Source organism: Gastrolobium bilobum, unplaced genomic scaffold (genome assembly GCF_033153095.1).
Source record: "Gastrolobium bilobum isolate Gb01-03AN ecotype WA unplaced genomic scaffold, APGP_CSIRO_Gbil_v1 utg3436, whole genome shotgun sequence".
NCBI lineage: Eukaryota > Viridiplantae > Streptophyta > Magnoliopsida > Fabales > Fabaceae > Gastrolobium > Gastrolobium bilobum.
Genome location: NW_026896885.1, coordinates 185,302 through 205,299, shown reverse-complemented (window position 1 = coordinate 205,299; position 19,998 = coordinate 185,302). Strand labels below are relative to the sequence as shown.

The window sequence follows — 19,998 nt, the reverse complement described above, 5'->3', positions numbered from 1 at the left end:
AATGAGTGAAACTATTTACCCTATAATACTTAATTAATTAATAATTCACCGACTTGAAATATATTAAATCCACCATAAACTACATTTATTCCAACTGGTAATTTATAGCTAATATATTTCTCAAGAGAGAAAACAATAAATGTGCTCATTGGTTAGCTAAAGCTGGACAGACTAATAATCTCTATTTCAAGATTTTTAAAGATCCTCTTCCTCAGTTGATGGAACTTATAGTTGCTGATACTAGAAATATGTCTAGCTTGTTAGTTTCTGATTTGTAATTTCTTTCTGTTTCTGGGACTTAGCCGCTCTTTATTTACAAAAAAGACAAAACTTATCTTTGGTAGGGGCGTCAATCATTATCAGAGGTGTAAACAAGCGACATCACCTATTTGTTATATGGGTTTGGTGTTTGTTATTTTAAAGGACATAAGTTATGTTATTTTAAGAGAGAAATAGATACAGAAAATAGAAATCATGGAAAAGAGAAAGTTGATAGTTTTTTTTTAATTTAAAATTTAAATAAAAAATTTATTCTATATCTATCTCTCTCTTAAAATGACATAACTTTATGTCATTTAAAATGACAAACACTTTTCTCTTATTATATTTAATAAAACAGGTTTAAGTTTAATAAAATTGTATTTAAAATATCATTAACCTATTTTAGAATGAGGTGATATATATAAGCTAGCATATATCGTATTATATGTTTTAAATAAGAAAAAAATATAAATTATTACTTGAACAATTACAAATAATAAAATAATAATATTTTAGTTAATATTTTTTTAAATTTTTGATAAGCCATGAAATGAAAGTCTTATAGATTTAAATAGTTGGAAATTGAATTTTCAAAGATTTACTTTTGAATCAAGAATTCAAATCGAACAATTCCAATGAGAAGTTTTATCATTATAATTTTATCTACACTGAGATGATAAGTCATTATCCAAATATTGTATATTTAAGCCAAAACTTATTCAAATAGTCTTAGAGGAGGATATTATTACTACCAAAACTTTTTACTACCAACTCACTACTTATTTAATCATCATTGAATCAACATTTTCTCTTTTCTCAAAAACTTTTTAGCATTCTCTCTCTTTGATCCAATAGTGATTAGATAGGTAGTAAATTAATAGTGAAAAACTTTGATAGTAAGAATATCCTCCCTAATAGTTTATATATTTCGTTAGCGCAACATATAAAATTCCGAAAGACATTATTAACTTCCACCTTAATTTTTCATAAAATCCACTAAAGCATACTACATCTGTTTCTGCTCTAGCTCCTCTCTCTCTCTCTCTCCTTTGTGGATCTTCTTGCAATGGATCGAACTCAAATTCTTCTTGTTGGGTTACCAATCTTCCTCTTCTTCTCTGACATTATTAACCTTTTCGCTCCTCCACCAGATTCTCCCAAACCAACCCATCAACATCAACATCACCATCACCATTCCATTCAACCCAACCCTCAATCTCAACCGCATCTTCAGCAACCCCTTGAGTTCCCCGTGCAGGTTTTTTCACATCCCTCAGTTTCCCACTTCAAAAGAAACGATTTTGTATTCATGGCTTATACAAATTTTCTTTTTCTTTTTTCTGGTTTTTTTTTTCTTCTTCTCATTTTTGGTTTTTTTTTTATTTTCTGATATGTTTGTATCAATGCAGAAACAAAGTGGCATTGGCCTAATTGGGGTTGGCAATACTGTGAACATTGACTTCTGCACTTCCTGTTCTTACAAGTTTGCCCAATCTCTTGCTTTTTTTAATTTTGATCTAATTGTTTAATTAAGTTGAGGGGTTTTCATTTAATAGATACGGGTCCAGTAGGAGTGATTTATTATTATTATTATTATTTTGGTAACATATTATCATTATGATTATTAATGTTTTTGGGGTTCAGTTCTTGGTATTTGAAAGGAAATGATGGAGAATGAAATCTAAACAAAAGCAAAAACAGATGATTGAAAATATTACTTGTGTGGATGCTGAATTAAGCAAGGTCATGCATATATAAATGGTATCTATTGTTAATTATTTGTTAAAATCACAACATCTTTTGGCACTCAATTATCTGTCTCTCTCGGAGATAGATAGACCTATTTAGTCAATGATTAGTTATACTAATATATGGAAAGCATGTTTTGCTTTCCTTCTAACATTGTTGAACTGTATTCAAATTTTCACTTTTCATTTGGTTACAGTGTATCTTTTGGTAAATGGTCAAATCTCCTTTAGTCCTTTTAAAAGTTTTGATTCTTGATGATAGAGAGTTATATTGGTGGTAATATTAATCTTTCCATAACAGTGTGAGAATTTAACTGGTGTTATAGCCAGTAAATTTTCAAAAATTGGACTACACTTTTCTTGTTCTAGCTGCATTTATCATTAATTTGTTTTTATGTAGAATCCACATATCTGCAAGTTTAACAAACCTTAATGTATCTTGTGTAATTTTGAATGACTTTTTCTGCAGGGGAACTGCAGTAACTGATAAAAACATGCTGGAATCTGCATTTCCTGGAATTAATGTTGTTTTGGCTAACTATCCACCTCCACTTCCAAAGCGCATTCTCAGCAAAGTAATTCCAGTGGCGCAAACAGGAATTATTGCAATTATAGTGGCAGGTGAACATATATTCCCCAGATTGGGAATGGCACCACCTCCATGGTACTATTCCTTGCATGCCAATAAGTTTAGAAGTATTGCAAGCACTTGGCTTCTTGCAAATTTCCTTCAATCCTTCCTACAGAGTTCTGGTGCTTTTGAAGTATATTGCAATGGCGAATTGGTAAGTCCTTGGTTAGTGCTGGCAATTAATTTAGTGTCCTTTATTGATGATGGTGTTTAGTGTTTACATCTATACTAGTAGGATGAAACTCTGGAACTCAACTAGTCATATATGGAAGCATTCAGCTTCAGAGCATATTGCACATGTGTTCTAATTTATCTTCAACATTTGAGTACTTTTCATGACTTCAAGATCATCTTGTTCCTTTGTACATCATAGGTTTTTTCCAAGCTGAAGGAGAACAGATTCCCTGGTGAAATTGAGTTGAGGGAACTAGTTGGCAGAAGATTGGTTGATACAAGATATGTTAATGGTATTTGAAGATGCTGTCTGGCCCTAGTCTAGAACCTTCAGATGCTGATTTCCAGATTTCCCAAATGCTAATTGGCAGTTAGATTCTGACAAAGATATCTGACACGAATTGAAGCATACCAAATGAATGATACAGAAACCAAATTGTTATTTAGTGTTTGTATTATTTGTTATGTACACTGTTAGTTAAGCCATTGATTGAGCAAGCATTGGTTTTACTAAGCCCTTCTCTTAAGTTTCACTCTTGAAGCCTCTCTTTCTTTCTAGCTATAAAAATTGGATTTTATTAAAAAAAAAAAAAATGTCAAGGTTACGGAACTAGTTAACATAAAGTAATGATATATGGCACTATTACTCTATTGACAAACAGGAACAAACTAAACGGGTGCTTCCAATTGAGTTTAAAAGGAGATAGTTCCAGTGAGGCTGCTTGAATTTGAGCCACTAGTACAATATATGAAAGTTTCTAAAGGAAAAGATTGCATAAATATCATTACTCTTAAACATGTTAGAGAACTAACTTAACTGATTAATGAAAAATGAACAATTCTCTATTATGAACATGAAAAAAAATTAACAGGTGGTTCCTCCTACTGATTTTAAACGGAAAATGTTAAAGGCCATTTTAGTTTCTGTAAGTTTCTGAAGGATCGGATTTTTGTAATTATCATTACCTTGAAACAATAATACACTCTATATAACTCATTCATGAAGTTGATTTCATTTCAGTCTAGCTCAACTTTATCAGAACCATTAGTTAAGTGTAAAATTATGAATAAACAAGAGTAGCTTATTTACATGAGGCTATTCTTAGAAAGGAAAATTGGTCCAATATTATTGCGTAATAAATTGAGCATGTATAAGTATTTGCATACTCTTCTGTTTATTGGCTTGCTAAAACCCTTTTGTCTTATATGTTTGCCTTACAACGATGCTCAATAGCAATACCGAAAGCAAAAAATTTAGTATGAACATTCAGCAGGAAGCTATGAAATTCAAAGGAATCTAAATATGATTACTGCGGGGATGTAGCTCAGATGGTAGAGCGCTCGCTTAGCATGCGAGAGGTACGGGGATCGATACCCCGCATCTCCATTTTTCTTATGTTATTTTGAGTAGAAATATTGATATTTTTGCACAGGATGCTTCTTGTTCTTTTGTAATTTTACTTAATTGTCACGGGCTGGAGATAACTATTGTCAAGTTAGAAATACGTAATCCAACTAAAAAGATTTTCATGGGTTGGCCCAATAGATAAAGTCATAATCTTATCTACTTTAATTTTATGAGTTGTAGTCTATTTTAGATTTTTTAAATGGGCTTTAAGTGTCTATTGTTACGGGAGATACGTCAATTTTCCTGCACATGGAGAAATCATAGGGCCATGAAATTTTTTTATTTTTATTTTAAAAAAATATTGTACAAATTTTAATGACAGAAGAGTAGTTGCTTCCAGCAACATAAAAAAATACATTCTCCCCTTTTTAAATACAATGAATTCACTGATTCAGCACCGAAAATGACAATAAAAAGTTACTCATCATCATGATAGAGAGACTAACCCATAATTAGGCTCGGGAAACAATAAAAAATGACTCAGCTTGATAGAGATGGATTGACGTCGACCCATTAGGCTCTACAAAGTCTAATCCTATGTTTCTGTATTCATCTTTTATCTGATTGAATCGACAAGGAAAATGTTGTAATTTGATCGGAATTCGGACTATTAAGTTGTTTATGCGAAGAATATTAAATGGTGGGTAAGTATAGGAGAAATTTTTATTTGTCCAAAAATTTCAATTTTCAAAAATATGATTTTTACATTTAGTTTACGATAATATCTAAAAATTTAAAATTTAAAAAAATTCAATTTTCCGGGAATCCGAAAAAAATCTGTGTACCAAACGGCCCCTAAGTGTTTTTTTTTTAATAAAGTTTTTACTCTATAATATTAAACATATATTAATTAAATAATGTGAGTTATTATTATTTTTATTATATTTTAAATATTAAAATAAAGTAATTTATATTTAAGAGAAATAGAAGTATAATATTACAGAACAAATTTTTTTTCCTATAGACACATTCAAGAGATAGGGCCACATGTTTTTTTCTCTCTCTTTTATCATTCCATTTTATACTTTAATGAGATATTAAAGTGACAAGAACATGGATAAGCTATGAAGAAAGATAGCAATGGATCAAGAGCAACAAAGAAGAATAAGAAGAGCAAAATCAATATCATAGGCAACAAACCATGAACGACATCTAAGAGAAGCTCAATATCACAATCATGGTGAAAAATAATCAAAATCAACAAAGTGTCAAGCATTGGCATTCGAACAAGTCAAAGTATCAAGCTCAAGTAAAACTCTAAGACAGAAGACATGAAGCTAAATCTAAAATCATATTTAGAATATATCTTTAGGACTTAGACTTATATTTAAGGGTATATGATAGATTGCATTGCATGAGCTCAAAGTTTTTCTCAAAATTAACATGTTTTTCAAATTTCATAGTCCATAACCTTTTAAATTGTTTAAAGAGATTTGAAAAACCCATGGAAAAGATCCTTGACATGTTTATAACTTCAAAACATATTTACCAAGTTAAGATCTTTCATAAAAAATTGTTGGAAGCAAGCTAGAATATATTTGAACTTAAAATTTGCTGAATAATTTGGTTTCTGTATTTTGGACAATTTTTCGTATCAAAGATAATAGATTTAGATCTTGTGTTCTCGTATAATTTGTAGATCTATTTTTTATTTTTTCAAAGAGACCAAGATCACATCAATCTGACAAGTATAACTCAAGTTATGCCTAAAATATGAAACAATATTATTGTTGTCTGGTTTGGCATCGATTACCTGCACATCAGGTAATCAATTATCAAACAATAGTAATCTATTACCACTGTGACACAGAAAGCCTATAACAGATATAAACGGCTAGTTTTGGAGGAAATCAATATATATACATTCCCAACGGCCCTAAAATTTATTGATCATCATTCTTACATATTAAGCATACTTTAAGAGCTTATACACTATTATTTTATAGTTTTCAAAGATCAAACATATTTGAGCTCATATCTTAAAAATTCATATATTCATAGTGTTTCAAATTATATATCCACACTTTGAGAGTGCATATTCACTTTCAAACATTTCGCTTATTGTATTCTTGAGTTGAAAGGGTTATGAAACCTATTGTTTGAGAGGTAGCCAAATATATAAGTAAATTGGAAAAAATTGTAAGGTAGCCAAGTACCCGTAAACTTGGAGATTATAAGGTATCAAAAAATCTGAAGTCTTGGAAGATTGTTAAGGTTTGTCAAGCACCCATGAAGCTTAACCGTTAGTGAAAAAGTTGATATCGATTAACTTCAGTCTGGACGTAGGTCACAAGTGGTAGTAACCGAACCATGATATATTGTGTTTGCAATATTCTAAACTCTGAACTCTTTATTTCTAGCACTTTAATTGATTATTTGATATCTTGTACATGCCAGTATATGTTCTATATTATGATAGATTATATGTTATGGATTGTTTGAATACATTATTTAGTTTTTCATATATCAAAGTGTGCTTGGAATGATTATTTAGAAACTAGAAGAGGATTTGCGAAAATATTGTAATATTCAATTCACCCCCTCTTGAGTATGGAAGCGACATTTCTAACACATCCTACACACTTTTATATTAGGCTAAAATATAACTTACCCCTATTATGTTTGATCATGTTTCTAATTACCACATTGTATTTATAATTATTTCAATGAACCCATTATACTTGATAATAACAAATTAACATATTTGTTATAAAATTTTGTTTAACAATGTCATTTTTTTAAAAATAATAAGACAGTTTTATCTCCTAACCAGAAAGTGCAATCATAGCCACATCGCAAATATATGAATTTTGAACCACTATTGTAAACAAAAAATGTACCGTAACAAAATGAACCCACTTTTTTTTCGACTCTTCCTCTTTTGACTTAGTAGGAGCCCACAAGTGATGGCAAGCTCTCCGCTCCCATCACTGCTCTTAAGGTCTTTGATGCTCTGTTCCAACTAATTTATACAATTTCCCATCTCATCAAGTGCATTGACGTCAAGAAAAACATTACCTCAACAATTAAGCATCAAGCAAGTTAGGATTACTCATGCAATAAAAATTGGCATCATTGCCAATATACTGACACCATATATACACAACAAAACACATTCCATTCAGCTTCGAGTAACAAAATGTGCTTAACTCCAAAGATGGATGCACTAAGTTTAAAAATAAAAAAAAAACTCAAGATGCAGCAGCTCTGCACATAAACAATTTTACAACCTGTGTTTTTGTGTATATACGCCATCATGTTTTTCGTTTGAATTTTGGTATGCATTTTACATTACGGATATTGTGAACTGCAAATTTGAAAAGGGGAATAAAATTAGGAATTTAAGGTTATCATTTTAGTCAAGATTTCAACAGATGTATTAATTTGTTATCATAAAAAAATAAAAGGGGATTAATTAAAACATGTTGTATATATATATATATATATATATATATAGAAGTAGTAGTTAGACTTAGTCCTACATCATGTATTTCAAGTTGTGTATACTCAGTAGTTCTATATATAATATAACCTCCGCTATGCTATTACACACACAGATTTATTCCAATATTCCTTTCATCTCTTGTTACTCTATATGGTATCAGAGCCTCGGTGTTACAAGTTCAATCCTCACCGCCCCTATTTAATTAATAATTAATTAAGTCTTGTTGAGTTTCTTAGCATAAGTAGGTGAGTCTGTGCATTGTCCACCTTTCAATCCCAACGGGCTCTTGTGTGAGGAGGCGTGTTAGAGATACATAAAACTATTAAAGTAGCCTCACCCACTAGCTTAAACTTTTGAGTTGAAATGATTCTTTACTTGGAGATAGTTTGTCCAAGTTTGGACCGGATGATCAACAAAACACGTAGAACAAAAGACATATGGGGTCAAAGGATATAAAGGTTGATTGTGAAACCAATGCACTCAAAATGAAGAGCTCAATTATACAAAAGTTATGATGATAACAAACAAGCTTGGAAGCGACTTTAAGGATAATACATCTCACAATAATCAAAAAGTCCAAGGAAGTAATTCAGCAAGACAACAGAAGCAAAACCATCATCAGATATGATCAAGATCAAAGATCAAGATACTAGTATATCCTTGGGGCTTAGATCTAAATGTAAAGGTAATTGATTAATGGTGCATAAATGAGCTCAAAGGACACTTAATTATGTGCATGCATTATCCATGACACTAATCACTTGAAAGTTTTTGAATAACTCATGAAAAAAACCCTTGACACATTTCGTAACCTCAAAACAATTTTATCAAGTCAAGGAATTTCACTAAAAGTGATTAGAGACAAGATTGGAATGGTTTACAACTCAAAAACTGCAATACTTCAAATACTTTCTTGACTAGTATTCGAATACTTGTGCTGAGAATAAAGTATTCCAATATCTTATGAAAAGTATTCGAATACTTGATGAAGTATTCGAATACTGCACGAAAAGTATTTAAATACTTACTTGGCAGTAAGCATTCCAATGGCTATAAACGGCTAGTTTCGTACCAACACCTATATAAACTCATTTATTGCGATTTAGAAGCACAAGAATCATTGTTCCATTGATTTTACAATTATTCTTGATTATTCTTATTGAACAAACACATTCATTACATGTTCTTAATCATATTGATCATAAAATTCTTTTGAACTTCATTATTATGTCATTGATCAATACCCATAAGCTTCAACTTGTATAATCTGTACTTTAAGAGTATAAATCCATTTCTAAACACTCTCATTTTGTTTATTTGAGTTGAGGGTAGTGAGACCCTAGTGAAAAGGTTGCTCATAGCCTCAGAGAGTGAGTGAAAGTGTAAAGGTTTCAAGAATCAAAATTCTTGAAGGTTGTAGTAGTTTGTCAAGCACCCTTGAAGCTTGACCAGTAGTGATATGTTGATTGATTAGCTTCAATCTGGACGTAGGTCATGGTGGTGGTGACCGAACTAGGGTATATCTTATTTGCAATCTCTCTAACTCCTTATCTCTTTTACATAAACATTGTTAGAATACTTGAGCATATTTAAATTCATATTTTGCATATTATTTGCTTGTGTTAATTTCCATTTTTTAGACTTTACTTGTGTCAAATCATATAAACTCAAGAACTTCGTTTTCAAGAAAGAAAATGAGGCATTTTGCGAAAATATTTTTAAAACTCAATTCACCCTCCTCTTGATTTTAAGGCCACTTGTCCAACATTGATGATGGAACAAAACAGAGTAAGGTACCTGATGATGAAGAACAGAAGATGACATGCGATTAATGAGATAGCAAGCGGTGAGAATAACATCACCCCAAAATTTATAGGGAACATTGCTAACAATTAACAATGCGCGAGAAGTCTCAATAAGGTGACAGTTCTTGCGCTCGACTACACCATTTTGTTGAGGTGTATAAAGACAAGATATTTGATGAAGAATGCATGAGAAGAAAAGAATTGTTGAAATTGATGAGATAAATACTCACAAGTATTATCACTAGGAAAAGTATGAATAAGAATACCAAATTGAATTTTGATTTTATTATACAATAATTGAAAAATAGAGAACATCATCAAAATGATTTTTCATTAAAAATAACCAAGTACATCCAGAATAATCATCCATAAATGTAACAAAATACTTAAACCCCAAAAAAGAAGGATGACAACTCTGCCCCGAAATATCGGAATGAACTAAAGAAAAAGGAGACAAAGCTTGATGAGTAAGATGACTTGGGAACATACTATGAGTATGTTTCCCAAACTGACATGATTCACAATGTAAACTGACTTGGGAACATACTAGCAAGACTTGGATGACCCAAACGAGTATGAATAGTGAGGGTAGAGTCCACAGTAGAGCAAGTTGAAGAAGAAGAAAATTTCTGATAGAGACTGTGAGATTCACATCCTCTCGTAATCACCTTCCTCGAACTTCGATCCTATAAAATGACAAAAGTTTTCGTAAAGGAAACTACATAATCAAGGGATTTGGTTAAACGACTAATGGAAAATAAGTTAAAATGGGAATCAGGAACATAGAGAACGTGATCCAAAGATAAAGTGGGGAAGAAAAGAACCATGTTGAGCCCACGTGATTGGACCAAAGACCCATCGGCCATAGTACAAAGATAGGTGGATAAAGACTTATTACTAGAAATATGATCTGAAGTCCCAGAATTAAAAGTTCAAAGGCCTAGAGATTGTAACTGAGAAATCCCAGCAAAAGAATTACCAGATGGAACAACATTTATATCATCATTTTAAGAGCAAGGATCTTGGGAAACTTTGATATTTCTTCAGAATCGAGGTAGCCCAATCTAAAGATGGAATTGTGATATCTGAGAGAAAATATACTCTGTATATTCTTGAAGAAACTGCTTTGCTAAATTCTAAGTCTGTTGATACCCCTATGGATCCAAATGTCAAGCTTTTACCGAACCAGGGGGAGCCTTTTTCGGATCCTGAAAAATATAGAGGATTGGTTGGAAAACTGAATTACATCACAACCACTCAGCCTGACATTTCATTTGCAGTTATTGTGGTAGGTTAGTTTCTTAATTCTCCATGTCAAGAACACTGGAATGCCGTCATTCATATTCTCAAGTATATCAAGGCATCTCCAGGAAAAGGTTGAATATGAAGATAAAGGTCATGTTAAAGTTATCATATACTTTGATGCCGATTGGGTCAGTTGTCCTACTAATAGGAGATTTATTACTGGATATTTGGTTTTCGTTGGAGGCAACTTGGTTTCCTAAAAAAGCAAGAACCAGAATATAGTTGCCAGATCAAGTGTTGAAGCAGAGTATCGTTCCATGGCTACTACTACTTGTGAGTTCATTTGCCTTAAGCAACTTCTTAGAGAGCTCAAGTTTGGAGATACTGAATCAGCAACTCTCATTTGTTATAACCATGTAACACTACATATTTCTTCCAATCTAGTGTTTCATGAAAGAACCAAGCATATCGAGATAGATTGTCACTTTGTTCTAGAGAAGGTCCTTGCTGGTGAAGTTATGATCAGTTTTGTACGCTCGAATGATTAATTAACATATGCATTTACAAAGTCTTTAAGCGATCCTCGAACAGAGTGCATATCTAATAAACTTAATACTTATGTTTTATACGCTTCAGCTTGACGGAGATGTTGTATATGTATAGTAGAAACAATATAGACATAATCCCACATCATGTATTTCAGATTGCATATGCTCAATAGTTCTATATATAATATAACCTACGATGTGCTAGTATACACATTGAATTATTCCAAGTTACTCTACAAAACAATTGAAAGTATAATGTGTTAATTTAAAATATTATTTAGCCTTTATATTATAGATAATCCATCGCTACTATTATAGGAATTGTTTTTTCCAACAGACACAGTTTTTTGTGAGCCCATCTATTGTTTTTTTTCTCTCCTTATATCATTTTTTCTTTTCTAAAATGTTGTGCCTACATGACAATCTTTTGTTTTCTTATAACAGTACCGATGCATTCCTCTTATATTATATCTTATTACAGGAAAAAGTTTAAATTCATATATAAAATAATTTTTTTGCCATATTAATCTATTATGGTGACGTGGGAACACGAGATCACCTTGACTTGCGTGCACTTCCCTCCATTTTATAATTGCGTTCTATTTTCTCTTGCTTGATCTTATCACAGTAATCATTTGTTCTTTCCATCTACAGTTTTATTTTCTCCTTTGCATCACACTCCGTCCTCTCTCTCTCTCTCTCTCTCTCTATACAATCATGACAATCCTCTCTTCTAAGAATCCAGGTTCCTTTTTCGTTCATCGTTGCAATTTTACCTGTTTGAGCTCGTTCGATTAATTCAATGATTTACGTCGTTATTCCAATTTCGCGGATATTGATTTTCTAGTTTGATTTGTCTGTCTATTTTTTAAGAATATACTAGTATGTGGATTGTGTTTATTGAATTCAATTCCGGAGAGTAATAGAGCATTGTTCCTTATTGTATTATTTATTATTTGGGGTAAAATTTGTTTCTTATTTATAGTTAACCATGATACGTATACGCTATTTCCCAATTGGAAGGGGTCTTGTATATTTGGCCGTTGAAACACTGTCTAGGTATTGGAAAGGAAATATGAGCTTGTTAAATCCCTGTTTGGTTTGCCAAAGACTCTCGCCAATTCTAATCGATTAATTATAGGAAATAATCGTTATTTTTTTTTCTTCAAAACATCTCTTACGAAGTTGCAAAATAAAATTGATTAATTCTGGAAAATAAGTCAATTTAAACTCGCAGTTCTTTTGATATTTTTTTTTTTGTTTCTACACAAAATTCTTTAATCTTGTTTATTGGTTTTAAAGCTTATGTGAGAAAATTATAGTCGAGTTTTGATTTGCGTTATGTTCCTTGCCATCACTTGAAAGTTGGATTTGAATTTTTTATTTTGTTTTTAATGCAAATATGTCTTTTGCTTGAAGCAATTAGTTTATTTTGAAAGATCTTGATACAGGGAGATTCTTGTATAAACCTATTGTACTTAACTTTGGTTGAACTGACACATCATTAATTCTTGTTAAACTAATGTAATGTTCACTGGTGTATTAATAATGTGTTAACATTTTATTTGCTTAGTGCACTCAAGTTGGGTGCAATGGGTTTATACAAGAATATCTACTTGATACAACGGTTAACCACTGGGTGCACAGTTATTGTTGTATCTGGAACCAAAAGAGTCAAGTATTGGTGACATTTGTTTTCTTTTCATTTGCTCCAGTAATTTGTTATTTTGTTTTCTCCTTTCTTCTAATATATAATTGATTGATAATTTGAATTCAATCAGTATATGTGGGAATTAATATATGGTATTATTGATTGAATATTTCTAGCATTTTTACCAATTTTAATTGTTTAATTAAGCTGCTGTGCATTTTAATGGATGCTTTGGTCTGCGCAGATGATCCTGTCAAACATGCAATGCCGTCCTATTTTAATTTACCACCACTGGATGTTTCTATGGCATTTCCACAAGCAACTCCAGCATCTGCATTTCCTCCTTGCAGTAAGAAATTTGTTTGATAATTTAGGTCATGTTAGTTAGATGAAACAATGATGTTATCGACTAGGGCATGTGAATTAAGATTTAAGAGGCTTTTTATGTAGGTACTCTCAAAACTAGAAGCTTAGGGAAAAATATACTTATTTAAAGGGGGCAAACCGGAGCAGTGGTAAAACTGTTCCTTCATGTCTGAAAGGTCATGGGTTCGAATCCAGGAAACAGCCTCTTTGCAATTATGTAAGGGTAAGGCTGCGTACAAAGATTTCCTCCACCCCACACTCACTAGTCGGGTTTAACGGGGAGTGTTTTTTTTTTTTTTTTTTAGTTTTTACAAATCATATATTATTCCACTCTGGTAGTATGGCTCATAGGCCAGATATAGTTCAGGTGCTGAGAGGCAGAGCCCCCTGCCCACTCTGGAAGTAATAACTTTGTTGTCTATTTGCCTTGACATTTAAATTTTACCATACTGAAAAATTAAATGTCTATTTTATTCATTTGGAACATTGCACAAACTACTCTCTCTCTCTCTCATACACACACACACACACACACTCACACACAATTTTGCATACATTCAGTATCTAATAATCTCTGGATACAATTATGTGTTTAGTACTTCTTAAATATGAAATAGGATTTATCTCACTTTCTTTGGCTATCCTGCAATAGGCCTCTTCAATACCAGGCATGCCTAGGCTGAGCCCGAGCTTAAAGTCATTTATTTCACTATTTCTTTTGTTTTTGAATAGATACATTTTGATCATATTAATACATATCAACTATATTGTGGTTCCATGAGTTTCCTGCTTTGCAGAGTGCTCTCCCAAATGCTTTTCTTGTCACCAATTTCTTCTATTAATTAGGAGTTCTATTTAGACAACAAATCCATGCTAATTTTCGTTCTTTCTCATTCGTAAACTCTAAATGTGGGTTTTGGGGTACTTGCCCAATTAGGCCTTTAACTTAAGTTTGTCCTTTTTCTTCCCTCATCTTATAGTCTCCCCTCCAAGCTAAAATTACCATGTTGATTGTCTTTGTTCTTGGAAAGTGAAAAGGTTGGATGTAATTATCTGAGGCTTTATAAGTTTTGATTTACATTCTAATTTCTAAAATATGTTTTTTTTCCCTTCCTAATTCTTTAATTTCCTTTTTCTTCCATATTGCATGACTTGGCAAGTTGATTTTTGTATAAATGTTGACTGAAACAAGATATGGTTCAGGAATTCACTTCTATTTTTATCTGTCTTGATGTTTGAAAAGTACAGCTTCAGATTATTTTCAATCCGATGACTTATTGACACCAGAGGAGCAGGCCATTAGGAAGAAAGTAAGAGAGTGTATGGAAAAAGAAATTGCTCCAATAATGACTGAGGCATGTTTCTATAATACTATTACTGTTTGGATGAAATTGAGTACAATATGAAATTATTCTCCCATGATGCTCTTTTTTTTTCTTTATTTCAATCGCATCATCTTGCTGCTGTTTTTTGTCAGTATTGGGAGAAGGCCAAGTTCCCATTTCATGTTATTCCAAAGCTTGGTGCATTGCGTATTGCAGGTGGCACAATCAAGGTTCTCTCTATGCAAATTTTCCTTTATTTATTTTTTTAGGTATAACATATGGTGAAGGGAGTTCTTAGCTAGCTCTGATTCTCAGGGTTATGGTTGTCCTGGTCATTCTGTAACTGGAAGTGCTATAGCTATCGCAGAAGTTGCAAGAGTTGATGCAAGCTGTTCAACTTTTATTTTGGTCCATTCATCCTTGGCAATGCTCACTATTGGTAATACCTTTGTTTCTTAATTCTCTAAATTTTAGTTGTTTCATTTATATTGGATGACCTGCTGCCAATAGGTCCTGATGTTTTATAACTATGATTGACTGTCAAGTTTAGCATTGTGTGGATCAGAAGCTCAAAAGCAAAAGTATCTGCCTTCTTTGGCAAAGTTACAAACTATAGCATGTTGGGTCAGTTGACTTTCTTGACATTGTATCATTTTACATTTTTACTGAAGTACCACATCTGTAATGGGTTACTTTCTTAACTTTAGGCTTTGACTGAGCCTGACTATGGCAGTGATGCCAGTGCTTTGAAGACCACCGCAACGAAGGTGCTTTACCTTATGTGCATCTATTCTTATCTACTATTTGCTTCTCCAGCAAGATGCATTTTGCTTCTTTTTGACTTATTTGTTTTTTTAGTCAGTCATATTTCCACTGTTCTGAATTGTTCCAAAGTTCAATAATGCCATTAATATTGTCTTGCTTTACTTTGAAATGATCAGGTGGAAGGAGGTTGGATCCTGGAAGGCCAAAAGCGGTGGATAGGAAACAGTACATTTGCTGACCTGTTGGTTATCTTTGCTAGGAATACGACAACAAATCAGATAAATGGGTATATGATCTGAGTCCTTACCCTCATTGTTTAGTCTTTATGTATATGCGTGTTTATATATGGAATATTAGCTTATTTATAATATACCAGCTCATATGAAGGCCATGGAGATCCAATTATTTATCAAATTTCATGGATTTTCTTATACCCCAAAAAAGAAAAAGGAAAAAAAGAAAAGAAGGAATGAATGCAATAATTGACACATATCGGATATGGTTAAATGTTAACTTGATGTATGCCTGCTGTGGCATGTAGAATTCACACATGCACAAAAGGACTAGTGAAGAGATATTTTTCTCTTTCTATTTTCAGGGACACAATTTGACAGTGAAGAATAAATTATTAACAATAATAGCATATTAATGGCCCTAAAAGTCACTAATATAGCATTTGAAAAATTATAGTGAGACTGTATATGTAGTTTAGATTATTCTATCATATTTATATATGTTTTTCCTCCAAGCTTCTATTTTCCGTGATCCTGTTATGTCCTGCTTCACAAATAATTTTTTATTTTCATATTTTCCTTGTACCTAATATTTCAGATATATTGTAAAAAAGGATGCACTTGGATTAACAGTGACAAAAATAGAGAATAAAATTGGACTGAGGATCGTACAAAATGGAGACATAGTCATGAGAAAAGTTTTTGTCCCTGATGAGGACAGAATAGCAGGAGTCAACTCTTTTCAAGACACAAACAAGGTATGATCATTTCTGGTGTTTCTTTGCTGTTCATTCAATAATTCCATATGAATTCAACAAAAAAGGACTGCTTTAAGTAGGTTGTTGATAAAACTTCTATTACCTGATGAAGCATTAGAGTAAATTTCAATCTTGGTTCTTGGGTCTTCTTTGATCCAGCTGCTTTACTTTTGTATGTTTCTGCAATTTTTTTATAGGTTATGACTTATGTATAATATCATTACTTGTCTGGTTTGCAGCCAAATTATGTGCCAATTTGGATGAGCTTTTGATAAAAGGACTTTTTATGCCTTGTTTATTTTAGGACTTTTTTCAAAAGCTAAAGGTATTTTGCATTTGGATGAAGTACATGAAAAGCACTTTTAACTAAATAATATTATTTGGATGTTAAAACTTAAAATTAAAAATCACTTTTCATCTATATTATTTGGGGCAAGTTTGGATTTAAAAAAAAAAAAATTGGCTTTTGACTTCAGTTTTTTTTCCAAACTAGAAATTTTAGCTTAGAGAAAAAGTAGGATTTTGTCCTTTTTTTTTATGACTTCATTTTTTCAAAAGCAGACATCCAAATAATAGTTTATAGCGAGGATGACTTTTTTTTTAAATAGCAGCTTTTGGAGAAAGAAAAACCCATCCAAACAGACTCTATTTTGTTTTTCCTTTCTCTGTGCATTAGTCTAATCCTCCATCAAATATTTGCATGAATTTAAAGCCTAGAAAGTTATATGCTTGGTATAATTTCTGCGATTTAGTGTTGAACGATCAGATAATGAAATTAAACATCAACACCACCTTTATCCCAAACTAATTGGGATCGGTGGTAGATGAACTCAAATGAAAGATACGAAGAGATTGAAAAAAATAAAAAAAAGAAAAAAGAAAAAATTAAACATATTGGTGTAAATTGTAATATTTTTACAATTTACTTACAGTTACTTGGATGAGAACCCATGCATATTCCTGATGAATATTTTTCTCTTGTAGCCTTAAAATAACTGAAAATAAAAAAAAAAGGTGATATCTTGAGAATTTTATTTATTGATTTTTATTTTTAAAGGTTTATATTCCACTTGTGTCCTCAATCCTCATTATACTGCTAGATGTGGAGATTGGATAAATTTGGTTAAGAACCTAGATGCAGTTATAATCCTTGCATCAATCTTGATCGCATAAGTTAATTATTCTATGTATTGGTCAACCGTGCATCTTGCTTTTAACATTAGCATTACTTATTTGTTTTAGCACTGTCAAAACAGGTACTTGCAGTTTCACGTGTAATGGTTGCTTGGCAACCTATTGGCATATCGATGGGCATCTATGATATGTGTCATAGGTATTGCATAATTCGAATGTTAGTATATTTAAGCTTTCACTGCATATCATTCTAAATTCTGAGTGATCAAAAGGTATCTAAAGGAGAGGAAACAATTTGGAGCACCACTAGCTGCTTTTCAAATCAACCAACAGAAACTTGTCCAGATGCTCGGTAATATTCAAGCTATGATTCTTGTTGGTTGGCGCCTATGCAAATTGTATGAGAGTGGAAAAATGACTCCAGGTCATGCTAGCTCGGGGAAGGTAGTTTCTTAACTTATGTCACATCTGTAACCCCCTGCCCCTCTTCCCAAAAAACAAAACAAGTAATACTACTTTGTTGTTGTTATTCATTGTGGTAGATGCCTGCTAATGAATTTTGTCATCGTGTTTCAGTCATGGATCACCTTGAGAGCAAGAGAAACAGCTGCTTTGGGGAGAGAATTGCTGGGTGGCAATGGAATTTTGGCTGATTTTCTTGTGGCAAAGGTATATGCTTAATCCTCCAATCTGATCAAGATTAAAACTGGGTAATTTAGTGGGATGTTGATGAGGAGACATCGTCAAGCATGAAGTCTGTTAGAATAATGATTGAGCCTACTCAATCCTAAAAGATAGCTTAGGGGGAGAGGATTGTCAATCATTATAAAGGGTACTTTTGCACATATATTTAGCAGATGTAGGATCTCTTAAAAACCCTGCTCATGCCTAGGACAGTTTATTAGGAGCATGAAGTTTGTAGGATTGTACATTTGCGGGTGGCCAGGGTAAGTCTTGATTCCATGCTGTAAAGCATGAGGATTGCTCAATTGTTATAAAGGGTTCTTTGCACATATATTTAGTAGATGTGGGATCTCTTAATAAAATTTATTATAATAGGTGAGTTTAAGAGGATTGATGGCCAGCCTTAATGATCTGATGAACTTTGTTTCATTTTGTAGTGAAGACTTTAGTATGCTATATATAATTAAATTAAATTAAATTAATATTTTTTTAAGGAAATAATAACTTGTAGACACTTGAATAGCATTTCCATGATTTGTAACTGATAGAGTACATTTAGCTATTAATTGAGCCTAAATAGGGTCAATTTTTTCTTTAACATTTATTCTGTTTTTCTTATCTTCTCTTGCAGGCATTCTGTGATTTAGAACCTATTTATACCTACGAAGGCACGTATGACATCAACACCTTGGTTACAGGTAGGGAAGTTACTGGTTTTGCCAGCTTTAAGCCGGTTGCCCAAAGAAGTCGATTGTGAAAGTGTAAAACGGTGTTCGTTTAATAAACTCCATCAGTCAACTTCAATGTATGGCGTGATAACTGTGTATTTGTTAATGTTTTGTAATTGAGAAACAAGAAGCATTCAATAATGATACAGATGTTTTCGTAGATGACTGCATAATGAGATGAAAAATTAGAATCATGGATATTCTTCACGTCTACATCTGCTATTTGTTGAGGACATTGCTCTGGAGAATAGGCCGCTGGTAACTGCTACATTTACATGTTCAGAACTGCTGTTTTGGCATTGTCATTCTGCTGGTCTTAATGTGTGATTTAGGAGTGCAATTCGGATAGGCCATGCTTTCCCATAAAAGGTCTAACTTTTTTATCATTACAAAGTTGAAGTCTATCTTATTTACTTAAATACGCCTTTTTTTTAATGCTAAGGTTGGCTTACCTTTAAAGAGTAATGTGATCTGAAAGTTTATTTAGGGGTTTACTTTAAGGCCTTTAAATAGACAATTGTCTTTAGCATATTTGAGCTTGAACGTGCATGGAACTGCACCCACTCTTTTGCCATGTAAGACTTTACTCAAAACATACTTTTCTAGGGCTTCTCGCCATTTCCACGGGAGTGGTGGTGTAGAGAAAATGAAAAGGAGGAACGTGATAAAACTGGTTCAGATAATCGGAAAATTAAAAAAGACAAAAAAGTTTTTGGCCCAGACAATTGTCCAGATTTTCTGTATGTTAATTGAAGAAAAGATCTACATGTAAAATATTCGAGTCTCCAATTTAAGTGGGTAAAAGATAAGAATTATTTATATCTTCACTAAAAAACTTTTCCAGTCTGCCAATTTCATCTCTCTCTTCCAGTCGAATTGTCCTCCAAATTCACATCTAGAGTATTCCCTCCTTTGGTTGAGTAATCAGTAGCAGTTAATCCCTTGAAGCGTTTCTTAGAGTAGACTTTTATGAGAGGTGTTGTATCAATACTCTCCCAAGACTTTACTTTGTCCTTAAGGTGAAAATATGGGAATTGAGTATTAACCACTTGAGCAATACCTCAGTCCTACCATTGGGACTTTTGCGCC

The 19,998-nt window shown here is 32.5% G+C and overlaps 2 protein-coding genes and 1 non-coding gene across 5 annotated transcripts; all 3 read left to right on the top strand.

Moving 5' to 3' along the window:
• The first annotated feature begins 1,256 nt into the window (after positions 1 to 1,256).
• LOC133302654 (selT-like protein) lies at positions 1,257 to 3,326 on the top strand. Of its 2 annotated transcripts, none has more exons than XM_061502468.1 (4): positions 1,257 to 1,513; positions 1,671 to 1,744; positions 2,479 to 2,794; positions 3,014 to 3,326. In XM_061502468.1, exons 1-4 carry the CDS (start codon positions 1,328 to 1,330, stop codon positions 3,113 to 3,115), a joined length of 678 nt encoding a protein of 225 aa, XP_061358452.1. In that variant the 5' UTR covers positions 1,257 to 1,327; the 3' UTR covers positions 3,116 to 3,326. The 2 variants fall into 2 exon arrangements, with proteins under 2 accessions (XP_061358452.1, XP_061358451.1); XM_061502467.1 differs by having other exon boundaries at positions 1,257 to 1,519.
• An 802-nt stretch (positions 3,327 to 4,128) lies between these two features.
• On the top strand, positions 4,129 to 4,201 carry TRNAA-AGC (transfer RNA alanine (anticodon AGC)). Its single transcript has one exon. It is a non-coding gene; the product is annotated as a tRNA-Ala (tRNA).
• A 7,693-nt stretch (positions 4,202 to 11,894) lies between these two features.
• On the top strand, positions 11,895 to 19,290 carry LOC133302648 (acyl-coenzyme A oxidase 4, peroxisomal). Of its 2 annotated transcripts, XM_061502459.1 has the most exons (13): positions 11,895 to 12,010; positions 13,161 to 13,265; positions 14,531 to 14,637; positions 14,760 to 14,837; positions 14,923 to 15,046; positions 15,158 to 15,231; positions 15,315 to 15,374; positions 15,549 to 15,658; positions 16,204 to 16,363; positions 17,620 to 17,696; positions 17,770 to 17,941; positions 18,074 to 18,166; positions 18,813 to 19,290. In XM_061502459.1, exons 1-13 carry the CDS (start codon positions 11,983 to 11,985, stop codon positions 18,936 to 18,938), a joined length of 1,314 nt encoding a protein of 437 aa, XP_061358443.1. In that variant the 5' UTR covers positions 11,895 to 11,982; the 3' UTR covers positions 18,939 to 19,290. The 2 variants fall into 2 exon arrangements, with proteins under 2 accessions (XP_061358443.1, XP_061358444.1); XM_061502460.1 differs by lacking the exon at positions 11,895 to 12,010 and having other exon boundaries at positions 13,169 to 13,265; positions 13,367 to 14,637; positions 18,813 to 19,289.
• Positions 19,291 to 19,998: the final 708 nt, after the last annotated feature.

What these genes read in the sequence shown, in the direction of transcription:
- LOC133302654 (XM_061502467.1), top strand. Translation starts at nt 1,328, where the DNA reads ATGGATCGAACTCAAATTCTTCTTGTTGGGTTACCAATCTTCCTCTTC. An exon ending in CCCTTGAGTTCCCCGTGCAG is followed by an intron (nt 1,520 to 1,670) that starts GTTTTTTCACAT and finishes GTATCAATGCAG; the next exon opens with AAACAAAGTGGCATTGGCCT. An exon ending in TATATTGCAATGGCGAATTG is followed by an intron (nt 2,795 to 3,013) that starts GTAAGTCCTTGG and finishes TGTACATCATAG; the next exon opens with GTTTTTTCCAAGCTGAAGGA.
- LOC133302648 (XM_061502459.1), top strand. Translation starts at nt 11,983, where the DNA reads ATGACAATCCTCTCTTCTAAGAATCCAG. An exon ending in CCTCTCTTCTAAGAATCCAG is followed by an intron (nt 12,011 to 13,160) that starts GTTCCTTTTTCG and finishes TGGTCTGCGCAG; the next exon opens with ATGATCCTGTCAAACATGCA. An exon ending in TACAAACTATAGCATGTTGG is followed by an intron (nt 15,232 to 15,314) that starts GTCAGTTGACTT and finishes TCTTAACTTTAG; the next exon opens with GCTTTGACTGAGCCTGACTA.